Raw genomic sequence first — 14579 nt, forward strand, 5'->3', positions numbered from 1 at the left:
GAATCTGGCTTTCTGTTTTACAAAAATCCATTAAGATTCTTTTGGCCTATAGAAATTCTGTCCAAGTTACTACGGTACTTGTTTGTACTGCAGGTATGCTGTTCCTGTTATCTTTTTCTGGTTTCCCTGTTACGAATCTGGGAAAATAAAACTGCTTATTTTATGAGCCAGCATGGTGTATTGGTTTGAGTGTTGCACTGAGACTGGAGACAAGGGTTCAAATTCCAGCTTGGTCATGTAAACCCATTGGGTAACCTCATTCAAGTCACTCCTTCTCAGCTTCAGAGGATGGCAATGGCAAACCCCTGTGAAGAAACTTGCCAAAAAACCCCAAAAAACTCCATGATAGATTCTGCCGTAAGTCAGAAACAACTTGAAGCCAAATAAGAACAACAGATCAAAGATAGTTTCTTCCTAGAAATCTTAGGAAAAATAAAACAGTTTGTAGAAAATAGAGGTCTAAAACACATTGCAGAAATAATCCAGTTTGAGATGACTTTAACTGCTTTGGCTCAATGCAAGGGAATTCTGTGAACTGTAGTTTTGTGAGACATTTAGCCTTCTCTGTCAGAGCTCTGGTGTCACACTAAACTACAGTTCCCAGGATTCCCTAGCACTCAGTCAGGGCAGTTAAAGTTGTCTCAAACTGGATTATTTCTACAGTGTATTTTGGACCATAGTTTGCTTTGTACAAACTGTGGCTACATTTGAAAGACTGAATGGAGTTCCAGTTTCTGCATCTGGGTGTATATTTTTAGAACTGGAAAAGGTGCTGAGAAAAATAGTAAACATGATCAGGGGATGGAGTAGCCTCTACAACTGGAGCTTACAATATATGGAACATATAAAAGTATTCATGATGCAGATAGGTAGATCTTAGAAAAACTAGAATGTGAAGGTTTCCCATGAAGAATGGTGGAAGAGTCAGAAGGAAAGGCTTGTTTTCATAGCTCATAGTTAAACTATTGAATTGGCTTAGAGGAAATGGTGATGGCTAGAAATTTAAATGGTTTTATAAAGGAATTAGGAAAGTTTCTTAAAGATAAAGTTATCTACAAGTAATCATCATGATGGTGTTGTATGATGATCAGGTTCAGATACCTCATGCCTCTGAATACCAAATTCTGGGAAATAACAGAAGGAGAGTGTTGATTACCATGCTGCTATAAAATGTACATTCATTAATGTACTGTCTGTTATTTTGTACATATGTTATGTGTGTATGTTTTTAATTCAATAAACTTTATTAATAAAAAATTAAGCTTCTCATGCTGGGTATTGAAATCATTTGGATGGCAAGCTAACTGTCATGAAGACTGTTCTTGAGTCTATGGAATAAGTTTGAATTTACTTCCTTCTGTTTTGGATTAAATTAGTTCAACTGATCCCACCCATCTCATTTTGCTTTCTAAACAAAACATGACATACTTACAAACATTTGTTTGCTTTCTCCTAAGTTGTCATTAATCTTATTATCTGAGGAGACCTACAGCTCTAATGCCTCAGATTTCTTGCTGTAAAAATAAACTCAGTATATAGCAACCTAGGCCTAAATATCCTGAAACCACCACATCCTGACTGATCTTGGAATCTAAGCAGGGTCAGCCCTGTTTAGTACTTGGAAGAAAATCCATCTATGAATAACAGATGCTGTGGGATATTTCAAAGGAAGGAATTGGCAAAATCACCTCTGAATATTCCTTGCTTATGAAAACCCTATATAATTCATGGGGTCTTCATAGGTCTACAAGCAACTTGAAGGCACAGACACAATCACACAATTAGCAGTTTGTACATCTTTCCCCTAATCATTGCAGTTAGGAAGAAACTGCTCTGCTTTTGCTTGTTCTCATCTTTCCATTTCTACGTTACTCCCCTTTGTGCCTTGCTACATCAAATTAACTTTTTTTCTCTTTTAGTTTTATTTATGAAAAGCAGGACTCTTACAGATCAAGAGCACTTTATCTGAGGGTCTATGTATTGCTGCACTTGTAAAAAACAGTTTATGTAGTTCTCTGAAAAAAGGGAGGGGATGTGTCAATTAATCCCCTTATGACTCCTTATACTTTATCTACTTGTGGTAGAGAAATTAAACAGAGAAAATGTGTAATGTAGAGGTTAGTGTGATGTAGCTGTTTAAGCACTGGGCTACAACTCTGGAGACCAACATTCAAATCCTTGCTCAACTGTGAAAATCCACTGAATCACCTTGGGAAAATCAAAGTCTCTCAGCCTCAGAGGAAGGCAAAAAGGCAAAGCACATCTGAATAAATCTTGCTAATCAATACCCATGATAGGTTTGCTTTATTTTTGTTGTTGCTATACATCAGAAACAACATGAAGGTTCACAACAGCAACAAGAGGTATTTCTTACAGTCTTGACTGATTAATAGTGACTGCATTTTAAAATCTTCCTTCATTGGACAAATGATCACCATATGTAAGAGCCTCTTCTGTATCCCCCTCCTGTTATGGAGGGTTCTCCTCCCCCATTCCATAAATGATCTAATCAAAGATGGACGTTTATAACGATAAAAAATGTGTGCATCGTGTAATTTATGAATGTGGACAATATGTTAATTTCACAGAGAAATACATTTCTAAGTTGACTGAAATCTATAGTTTTGTATTTACATTGAGCACAAACTTGTTTAAAGCTGCTTCCTGACTATCAAGTCTGCATGTTCTACTGTATTTTTTTTTCTGTTCTGAAAACCTGACAACACTACTTGTATGGAGAAGTAAAGTGTGAAGTAAGTGTTTAGCTTCTCCCCTCCACATCCAACTGAGGCTCTAATTCTATGTTAGGGGCAGTACAGATGGATGGAAAACACCGCCCCTTTTTGCTGTGTAGCATTGCCACAGAAACTAAATGGTGAGGCACCGCTGTGCAGCAAGAATGGAGCCACCTAGAGCAGCTACTTTTTGCAACATCGTCAGAGCTGTGTTGCAGCCCTTATGATGCTGCTTCCTGGAATAGATGTGTGGGTGCTAAGATGCTCACACTTCATCAACACACACCCCGTGTGGGCGGTGCCGCACAATAGTGGCACTGCTTGCACGTAGTAGGGCTCGGGAGCGGGCGGTTGGTGTGTGCTCCCGAGCCCTACTATTGCCGGCAGGGCACACTTCCTGGCGGTATGTACCAGGCCTTAGACTACTTTGGTGAGTCTAGGGACTTCCCAGAACTTGCACTGACAGTCAGAAGTGGGTGAGTATAAAATGTAGAAGTGACTGAAAGTTCAAATCAGTTTTTGTAAACACACAAACACAATTGAAATGAATTATCAGTAAATCAAGGCCATTATTATTTTATTTATTACAACTACTTCTCAGAGGCTTCTTAAGATGCCATTTTTCTTGTGGGATGTGGAGAAATGTCCAGAGGCTCCAAACAGAGGTGGGGAGGTTATGGAGTGATTGTTCAATTTCTGTCTGTAACTCAACGTTTCATGAGATTCACTTGATGTTTTACTTCCCTCAGGTATTCTCCAGTGTTTCTCATGTGCAATAACTGATATATTCACCTCTAAGGAGTGTGGCATAACTACAGATTAGTTTTAAGAAAAGAATATAGCCATGCAGTTCTAATAGCAGAGCCTTTGTACCATTTGCAGCTCAACACATTTGCTGCAATGTCCTCTAAAATAGTGATGGCCATAGTAAATTGGAACTAAAATGTGTAGGGGTTAATAATTTTAACCCACAATTGTGTGCATGTGCATGTGTCTGCGTGCACACAGAGAGTTGTTTCACATTGCATTTCTGTAGCTTTGTTTGCATGCACATATAATATAATCACTTGGACAAGATAATTAGAACAAAAAAAATAAGGAATAGAGTTTTACATAATCTGTGAAAACTAGATGTTAGTACAGACTTTTGATGGCAGTTATAACTGGATCTGCATGAAGAATGACTGTTTATTTCATATTTAACAATGCTTTCTTCCTAGTCCTTTTGTTCAGTGATTTTACAGAGAATAGTCTCTGCGTTATACTATACCAACACATTCATAAGGATTTTGATGTCAAAGCTATTCTGTGGAATTAACACCACTGCATTCCATGTAAAAATGTAAGGGGGGGGGAATTAGTGCAAATTAGTTGCATCAAGGCCAAAACTGTTATTTTCTGTTTAGCAGCTCTTGGAAGGCCATGAAGAGAAGCTGTTTGCTACTTCACCTACGCATACAGAAGTAGATCTGGAAAGCTATCAAACTGCATTAGAAGAAGTACTCTCATGGCTTCTCTCTGCTGAAGATTCACTACAAGCACAAGGAGATATATCCACTGATGTAGAAGAAGTTAAAGAACAGTTTCACACCCATGAGGTACTTCACCATCTGCTAATTGCTGTTCTTATATCTGTATAGGGGATAAAGGTCGAAAGCTTGAAATTTGACTGGTATTTTGAGTCTGTTTGATTGCTTAATATAATATGTTGTTGTCCCATGCCAAATGGTTGAATTAAGTTCCTAAAATTCTTTTAAAATATTTTATTCAGTAAAAGTTTAAATGTTTAATGGAATTTGTAAATTATAAAGTATTTAGTGATAATCTTTGTTAAAAAAATTGTTTTGAAAGGGCTTCATGATGGAATTAACAGCTCACCAAGGACGTGTTGGTGATGTTTTGCAAGTAGGCAGCCAACTTCTGTCATTTGGAAAGCTTTCAGAAGATGAAGAAAATGAAATACAAGAACAAATGAATCTTCTTAATTCACGATGGGAAAATCTCAGGGTTACAAGTATGGAAAAACAGAACAAGTGAGTAAATATGAATTTGAGGAAGCAACTGTGTACTTGATACAAATTATTTGTTTCAGTAAGATCCTTGAGACAAATGCTATGCTGTATTTTTTATCCTTTTTATTGAAATTTCATGAGAATTGGAATTGATTGCAAAAGAATAGGAATAGGACAGAGCAAGTGATCTGTAAACTAGTATTAAAAGACTTCCCTCCTTTAAACAACCTTTACTTGGCTGGTTCACTATCATACTGTTCTATTCAATACAATAAAACAGAATTATAGTTTCATAACAGTCAGAGTGATGCGCAAAAGAGAGAGGGCATTTTACAGTGTTGATATGGATGCTATAATCTTCTGATTTAACAAAGCCAATACTATGCAGATGTGAGCTTTTTTGTCAGTAGAAATACAAGTACTAGTTCTGCACAAAGCTCATCATGTGAGTATGATTTATATTTTTATTAATGAAACAAGAATAGATGAAGAAAACTATAGTTTTTTAAAAATGAAACTGAAATAATTTACAATAAAAATAATTGTTGAAATAATATAGGGAGTGTATGTTATAATACAATTCATCTTTTATTCACACATAACAGCCATTTAAGTTCACAGCATCTATGAGGTAAATCCTTAGAAAGTAGTGAGACTATTTTTCCAAAGTAATCATCCATGGGCCATTTCACAGTAGTAGTATTAAACTCCTAGAAAACATGAGCTATCTTTTATTGAGTTTGGCTGTATATAAACCTAGCCCAGCATATTCATTAGATGGACTAGCTATAGATTTTAGAAAGGTATTTGGGATGGAAATAATATTTGAAAATATCAGGAAAAAGGATTATTATTATTATTATTATTATTATTATTATTATTATTATTATTATTATTGAGAAACCCTGATAAAAAAGAATCCTGGACTAGCCATAATCTTCACTGTTTTGGACTTATTCCATGCAAAAGTTCATATAGTTGTTTTGTATAGAAAACAGTATTTTCTGCATAGAAAACTGCATCTTCTCTGCAGGAATTGGTATTTTAGTATTGAAACATTATTTTCTAGGCAGAACCTGCAGTTTTCTGTGCAGAAATGCAAAACAACCACATGCAAATTTTGTGCAGAATAAGTCACAAATTGAAAATAGCCTTTGATTGCTGTGGAGGGAAGTTGCCAATAAAACTATAACACAGATTTGGAGGAAAGGACACAACCTTATTATAACCAAGCATAACAGGGTTAGGGTTGGCCCCAAAGCATGAGGTCTGAAAATGGTGCCCCGACAGGATGCCATGTGGCCTTTTATAGGCCTGATAACCAATCAGGGCCAGAAGAAGGAAGGAGGCACCACTTCTCCTGGCCCTGAAGCCAATCAGATCCTTCCGGGGACCCGTGGCATCCAATTAGTGGGCACATCTGCCCCCAAGTCACACTGGGAGATGTAGTCTCCCAGCGCTGGGGTGGGGCCCACCCCAGCCGCCAAAACTTGGCCAATGGCGGTCCCATCCGGACCCAGCAAAGTATGCTGGGAGCCCAGGCAGGCCTGCAAAGACCCAGGAGAGCCATCTCCCTCCCCTAACAGCAACCAGGCCAGCCCTGGTAAGTCAGGGCAGCCTCATAATCTGTGTAGTCATTCTCATAGCAAGAAGAAAAATATTCTTGTAAATACCTTTGGGAAGAAATGTATAGGATGTCTGCACTAGCAAAAAGAAGTGGCTTAAACCCAACTTGAGGCCTACCTGTTCATACAACTCATGAGCCAGAAATGATGGGAAACCAGGATGAAGTCGTGCTCTGGGGTGAAAAACCAGAGCAAAATAATGTCCATTTGCTCTGCTCTGATGCAGAAAGTGTGCATCATCATACCGGCATATAAACAGCACAGCACAAGTGTGGGAATGTGAAAGGGCAGGGGCGGCTTACAATTCTGGAGCATGTACTCTTGGCCTTGTGAGAAGCAGCTGCTGTTGCCATTGCTCGCCATAGGTTTTTTTTTTAATTCTTTTGTTGAGCATACAGGCACACAAGTGGCCAGCTCCACCATTGACCAGTCATACCATTGATCTGTCACACACCCCATGTAGTGGAATTATAACAAATACAGCAAGTTGCCAATAATGAAAATGATGAAATAAAAACATTTTATAAATTAGGCAGTCCAACAGGGGGCCATGGGATAAAGGGGGAAGGGGGTATGTATTGGTGAGCCTGCATGATTGTGCTTTGCCAATGTGTCACTGGGTGCACGAACAGTGTATTGTTTGTATGACTGTGTGGCCCATCACACGGTCAAGCAGGGCATCAGATGGGATGCCAGCTGGGAGGGATGAGGGATGTAATTGTCAGTTACAGGTGGTGTGTTTGTGTGATTGTTGCATATGTAACATGTTTCACATGGTTGTTGCACATGCATTGGAGGAAAACAAAAAAGTAATAATAGGATGGTGTGGCTTGATGCTGTATGGTACGGACTGCTTGTAGATGTTTAGCCCACATTGGGAGAGGTCAGAGGTTTCTTCTGATTGAGGAAACCCAGGGAGTCAAGAATTGCATCCCTCAAAGACATCTTTCCCAGTTCTAGTAAGAGATAACAGGGGTTGAAGCTGGGTCTGTTCATATACAAAGCATGTAGTTTTCTCCTAAAAATAGAAATGTGTCAGCAGCCTAAAGAAAGTGAGATGTCAAATTTTGGCATGACTCCTTAGGTCATGTATACATTTTTATGGGTAGAAACTATCATGGCAGTAAAGAAGGAACAAGGGGTGAAGGAAGTGAATTAAGCATTGGAATGCATTATAGATATTGCATTATCTTTTATTCTTAAATTAAAGGAATCTTAGGAGGATGAAGAGTTGTCATTTCCTCTGAGATTTCATTGAAGAGAGATATGAAAGATCCACAGTTTTCAAATGCCCAATTCATGTCTTTAAGAATCAGTGAAATCTTGAATCATTTTTCATGTATTCCTTAAATTGTCTTGTTCCTTTTTCCCCTTCTTTTCACCTTATGCAGGGTAATGTACAAATGAGAAGGGTGCTGCATCCATAATTTGATGACAGTGGTAAATTCTGGGAAAACAGTTAACCTTGGGCACATAAAAAATATGATTAAGCCTATGTCTAGTGCAATTGAACTTTGTCCACTTTTGTACAGTATGTTACAAGGAAGTCTGTCAGAAAAACGACCTAGAAGAGTGGAATGATAAGCCACTATTAAATGCTTTAAATTATTAGGAGATTTATGGCATATAATTATGCTTCGTGGTAGAGCTAAATTAATAGGGCTCACATAGGCACTGTAAAAATTAGTCATATATTTGTTAGTTTCTTTTTAAAAGTAACTGGATTTGTGTACAGTTAAGATTGATTGCATCATTTGAAGTGGGTGTGCTACTTTTTTCTCTGCTTGAAAGCACCAATTTACCGATCTCTCCTTACCTTTTGTTAAGAAAACTTTTCATTTGTGGGATTTCTTTAAAAAATGAAATCCATACTAATTTTAGTATTTCCAGTCAAAGGTACTGTATTTAAGTCATTTCTGAATTCCGAGAGTTGATGAAAAATGCAGCCAGCTTACAAAGTAAGGAACCATATATTAAGGAAAGAGGCATGTGTTGGGGAGCTCAGTGAATTAAATATATTGAAAGCTTCATAATATAAAATGAGTTCTTTCGATGGAATGAAGTATCTTTTATTTTGTAAATAGGAATGCTCCAGCATTCAGGTTTCAAATAGTTGACTGTAAGGAGGTCACAAAGGCACATGCTGGAATAGGATCTGCTGAAATCCTAAAATATGTCAGGTTTAAGAGGCCTCATTGTTGTTGTTGTCAGCTGCCCTCAAATCTCCCATATTTCCTGGCAGCTCTGTGGGTAAAAAATCTCCAAGACCCCCTGTTTTCAACTGCTCGGCTTGGGTCCTGTAAATTCAGGACTGTGACCTCTGTAATTTGAGTCTATCCATCTGGCTTGTGGTGTTCTTCTCAGCTGCATTCTACTTTCCCTATCATTCTTGTTAGACCCCCTCCCCAAGAAAGTGTAATAGCTATGCGAAGTTGAAATTATTTTAAAAATATATTTGAAGGTACCATATAACCCATGGTACTAATATTTGGTGCATAGAACCATTGTTTCATAATCCAGAACTATTATGCATTTAACTTGTGTGTAAATCCAACCCTACATGAAGATAAATGCTTCCCCCTGTGATTGCACCTAGCAATGAATAGTTATCAACATGCTGTGAAGAGAATGTTATGTGTCAAAAAATGCAAAATGAATGTACAGATTAATCTCATAACCCTGGGTGATTTGGAAATCAATGAATTTACTACTTGAACAACTGCCATGTTGTCACACCAGAAACAAACCACAGAGTTGGCCAACACGCTTGTCCATAAACATACCACATCTAAAATAGGGAACAATTCCAAGAATTACTCACAGGAGAAGAAGGTTCCAGGAATGAGGGGCAGCGAGTGAAAAGGGGCAAATCCGAGATGGGGCAGAGGAAATCCTGGGCTGGAACAGCCGACCTTGACTACCAGAACAGAGGGCCCAAATGGGAAGGTGAGGAGAAATAAGGTGTCCTGGACTGTGGCCAGCACACATAAACAACACCGATAAGGATGGCTTAGCAAGGCAACTAACAAAGCAACTGGAAGCAGTCTAGAAACCTTGCAAGGAGTGAGCGTTAGAGAGCAATCTTAAAGCCAAAGTCAGGGGAACAGAAGTCAGAGTAGTCAGTCCAGTCCAGGGTCAGGGCAGCCAGAAGGTAGCAAGAGTCCAGTTCATTCCAAGGTCCAAAAGTCAAGGCAACAAGGTGTCAGGATACAAGAAGCCAGTGCTGGCAGCAATCATACCAAAGGATCATGCAATAAACTCTGGCATTGAATTGGTGTCTCCCTGCTTTTTATGTAGGAGATTCCCTCCTCAGTACCAGCTGAGGCTTGTTTGCCAATTGTCTCTCAGCAATCCTCCTGGACCTGCATCTGCCAGCACTCTCAGCCCTGCGTTGTTTAAAGGTGGGAACCTCCAGGCCTGGTTCCTCCCTAGAGTCACCACTAGGCTGCTGTGCCACCAGAGGAATCCCATCAGCACTAGGACCTGGCTGAGCCTCCTCCTCTGGGGCTGGGAGATCAGGGCTGGATTCTGGCAGAGCAGGATTAGCACCTGGTGTAGCCTCAAGTACCTCTTGCACTGGAGCAGGATGAGCACCTGGTGTAACCTCAATTAGCTCTTGCTCTGGAGGAGCCCCATCCTCCTCCTCATCCTCCGAGACCTGCTCTTGACTGGCCATGACAGAAGGTCAGATAAGTAAGGAGGGGCCAGCCCATGAAGGGCTTTAAACATAGACAGCAGGAACTTATACTGAATGCGGAAAGGGAGGGGGAGCCAGTGAAGGGATGCCAACACAGGAGAGACATGGTCAGAGCGGTGGGCAGATGTGATGATGCGAGCAGCTGAATGCTGGACAGAAATTAAAGGACGGAGGTGAGAAAGAGGAAGCCCAACCAGGAGGACATTACAGTAATCAAGTCGTGAGACCACTAGGGCATGGACCAAGATCTTGGCAGTGGAGGCAGAGAGATATGGTTGGATTTTGGCAAGATTGCACAAAAAGAATCTACAAGCCTTGGCTGTGGTCTGGATCTCAGGGATACACAACAAAGAAGAATCAAAGATAAAACCAAGACTGTGGGCTTGCTGGACTGGTTGAATAGAAATGTTGTCCACAGAGACAGAAAAGGAGTGTTGAAGGGTGGACTTAGGAGGAAATGCCTAATTCTACCCATTCCACAGGCTACCTGTGGGCGCAGCATCTACTCCTGATCACAGGATTGAGGAGAAGCATTGTCTGTCCATGGCTGAGAATGGAGAAGAGAGAATAATCAATCAAATCAAAATATTTTTGCACTGTTTTCACCTCTGTAATGCTCCTTTCCCCTTTTTTAAAGACAAGACAGAAATGCACACTGTGTTTCTAACAGAGACATAGTGAAGATTTATAAAAAGCTATTACACTGTTGCGTAGATCATTTTCCTGTTTGCCTTTTGATAAGTTTCCTCTCCTCCTTTGTGAATCTGCCCATCTCTTCTGCTCAACATTTTTTTTTATCTGAGCCTGATGGAATCACAGGAGAGAGTGAGAGTTCTGTATTGCAATTCTTTATATATGAAACCACCAGGCCAAGAATATTATATTGTCTTCTTCTTGCTCTGTGCTCTGCTGGCATTTAAATACGTTTCTTTTTAAAAAGACTTTTGGTTTTATTGCTATTGAGATTGTGAACTGTATTTTAATTCTGTTACTTTTGGTTTGCTCTTATCCCCTTTGTGTGTTCTTATAGTCCCTGCTAATGTGCATCTAACCTCTACCTGCAACTTCTCTAGTAACCTCTGATTCAGTAAACACACAAGGCTGCAAGTCTTTTGCTCCAGTTTGCATAAGTTGCTTTGAACAACAAGTCTCTAGCAGTATGAGGCTGGTGTCAGGATAATCAGTTTTGTCCTTGGAAGAAGTAAATGCTTGAGGACAACGTACAATGTAATCATGTATTATTTTCTTCTACTTCGATAAACTATAATTATTTTGATTAGAAGAAGCATCCTACAAAATTAAGATTACTTAGAATGTCTGAAAACTTTGTACAGACAAGCACTGTAAAAAATTCATCATGAAAGCTGAAACAAATATCAGAGAGCTACAACCTGCCTTCTGCAACAAACAAAAAAAATCTGTCAGGCATTGCCATGCTTGAACTAGAAACATTGTCCCCTTTGTACTCCCATTGCAGCTGGTCATAAAAGGGAATTATATATAATTCGCATTGTGATATTCTTGCTACAGCATATAATTTTCCACAATCTATCATTCTACTGAACCTTATACTAGAGGGCAGATTTGGTGCCACTGGGTGATACATAGCTTGCAACTTGTCACTGAAAAGTATTAACTATTATCACTGGCAAAAATGGTGTTTAATATTTTCTTTTTATTCCTTCATTCAGTAATGCATTAACCAAAGCTGTGTTCAGGACTGACCAGGGAGTGCTATTTGAAGGCTATGGTGATGGAGTGCAGTTTTAGTGGGTACTATGTTAGATAGCATAATTACACTGTAATGTGCATTCTTGTCTTTTTGCAAAGGAGGCATCACTTCCAGAGGAAAGCCCCAAAAGAGGTAATAAACAATAGGTGGGTCTACTATTAGCTGGGTCTAAAATTGGCCCATTCCCCCAAATGGGTGCAATCCAGATCTATCAGATTTCCCAAAATAGAGAAATCTATTTTGCACTGGGAAACTATGCAAAACAAACTATGAGAAAGATTTCGTCACCTTCCTGGAAATTATATTTCAGAATCAAAACCTCTGTAAAACTAGTGGCAGCATAAATACATTACAAAGGTAGATGAAGAACAACAGCAATAAAATTGGTTTTAAAAATAAGGTCATATTCAACCATAATGTTCCTTGTCTCCAATAACATTGACTTATCATGTTATAATTAAATCACTGTCATATGTCATATCCTACTTTATACAGCAAATACGTTTCCGTGTCATTGAAATTAATTTCCTTGTGAGCTGAAATACTGACACTGATTACCAAACAGCAACATTTCAATATAGTTTTGCAAAATATGATGAGATATAAAAGTATGCATTGTAAATGCTGAGGGTATAATTGTGTAGAATTTTCCCAGCTATCATGGGTTGGTGAAGACTAAGGCGGGTTATAGACCGCCGCTTTGAGGCTGTCTGCCGCCGCCACCGTTTGCTCCGTAAGGGAGCCGTCGCAGCCACACCATGCGGCTCCCTTACGGAGCAAAAAAGAAGCTCCAAAATGGAGCTTCTTTCTGCGGTGCCTCTGTGACGTCGCGAGGCTCCAGGGGCGCATTCGCGACGTCACAGGCACCGCGACACGTTTGGACGCACAACGTCCAATACGTAAAGTTGGCGACGGCCATGTGGAACGACCGGCGCCATATTGTATGTACAGAGTCCGTATTAGACCCAGGGGCATCTAGAAGAGACACCCCTTTTTTAAAATGGGACGTCCACATTTTAAAAGATTTGTCTGGCGCCGGTCGTTCCACATGGCCGGCCTAAGATACAGTACTATGATTTGTCTGGTTACTGAAAGTGGCTCAAATTGCCTAAGAAAACTGTTGATAGAGAAAGGATACAGTAATCTGAAACCAATCAATTACAGTGTATAAGAAGATTCCATATATTTTACCAGTGCAGTGATATTGGAAGTTAAAAAGAACTTTGTATGCTTCACTTGGACTAATACAGAAGTTTTATGTAGTGCCCACTACATAACCTTTGTCCAAGACCAAGCAAAACAAATAAAGGTCCAACAATGTACTTCTGCTAATGAAAGAAGAAGGCATCATTGGCTATACTTCTAGAAAATCAGTTTAAACAAACAACATCCCACTCAGACTATGCCTACCATTAGCCTCAAGAAGAGAGTGGGTACACCTTGCTATCTGACTGTTCCACTTGTAAGCCAGTTTAATAATAAAGCAGGCTAAAGTTAAAATTAAGTTAAAAGAGACAGGCAAATATCCACACCATGTATAAGTTGTAGATAGCAATTTCGGAACACTGGCCAAACCTTATTGGTGATGCTATTATTCATCAATGTGTATATATTCCAAATGAACCAAGTAAACTATTTTCTTTGTGACATTGTCATTTCTATCTGTGGGAAGAATGGGAGAAATTATGTAAAATACTGCACAATTAGTAATTATGAACTTTCTCAGATATTCTCATTATGTTGTTGTTCTGTGTTGATGAAGGAAGCCTTTAGTACACAATTTACTCAGTTATATCAAGGTCCCATTCCTTTTCTTTCCCTTATCCCTCTAGACTAACAAATTATGTCATATCTCTGTCGGCCTGAATTTACCTTGTATGTGGGATCCAGTTATCTAGTCCTTTTCATATACTTTAATGTAGTCAATACCATCAGATTGGAGCTTTAGTTCAAATGTTAATGGAAACTTGCCAACAGCTTTATCCTATACAAACTGAGATAAATGGATTTAGTCCTGCCTGTTCTTGCATAATGTCAATTTATGCATAAATTATGTTCCACCCTTATTTTCTGAACATTTCATTCATTTTTTGTCTCAGTGTGACATAGCAGACTGTTAAAGCTGTGTTGGGTTCTTTGAGCTCCACCTTAGTTTTTTTCTTAATACAATTCATTTTATTCACTGAATGCCATAAAATTCAATGTATAGCTTGCATTATGTTAAAAACATACAGGAAATCAGAAAAGGTAATGAAACTGCCTCGATAAGCTTGTCTCAGGGAGCTCTACTTTCAAAATCAAAATGTCCAATTAAATAGCTATTTTAGAACTATCACCTTTACACATGTTTATCCTATGATGACTATTATCCCATCTTCACATAGAAGAAATGTGGTTGTTGCTGTGTTTTAATCTCAGAAAGCATTATTGGAGGGGGGAAACCACACACACACCAAGGCACAGAAAACACGTGAGGGTTTCATGCATTTGCTCCACCAAAATATTTACATAAAACCTATGGTGAAAATTACAGACCTTTTTATATTATTATTGCCTTAATTTAGTGCTTTCTTTTTACAGATTATCACAATGTCACCTGTCTCATCATGATTAAAAAAATCTGGATATTACTTAGATGCCTTCTTTGAGGGATATGGTGTGTTTCAGGAACAGGATAATGTAATTTTAAACAACTGTTTTCATGTTAAGCCCACCACAGTTTAACATTTCTTATGTTAGCAATTTCTTCCTGTGGATGGAGAAATGGAACAAGGGAAT

General features: G+C 38.9%; 1 protein-coding gene across 13 annotated transcripts in view; it reads left to right on the forward strand.

Moving 5' to 3' along the window:
* DMD (dystrophin) overlaps nt 1-14579 on the forward strand; it is a 1477396-nt gene that overhangs the window by 583291 nt on the left and 879526 nt on the right. For 9 of the 13 annotated variants that reach the window (XM_042458881.1, XM_042458877.1, XM_042458883.1 and 6 more), the window contains 2 exons: nt 4142-4333; nt 4587-4768. In XM_042458881.1, coding sequence (XP_042314815.1) covers nt 4142-4333; nt 4587-4768 — 374 coding nt within the window. The remainder of the gene's footprint in view (nt 1-4141; nt 4334-4586; nt 4769-14579) is intronic. The other 4 variants (XM_042458882.1, XM_042458878.1, XM_042458886.1 and 1 more) reach the window with 1 other exon arrangement.

Source organism: Sceloporus undulatus, chromosome 3, assembly GCF_019175285.1.
Source record: "Sceloporus undulatus isolate JIND9_A2432 ecotype Alabama chromosome 3, SceUnd_v1.1, whole genome shotgun sequence".
NCBI lineage: Eukaryota > Metazoa > Chordata > Lepidosauria > Squamata > Phrynosomatidae > Sceloporus > Sceloporus undulatus.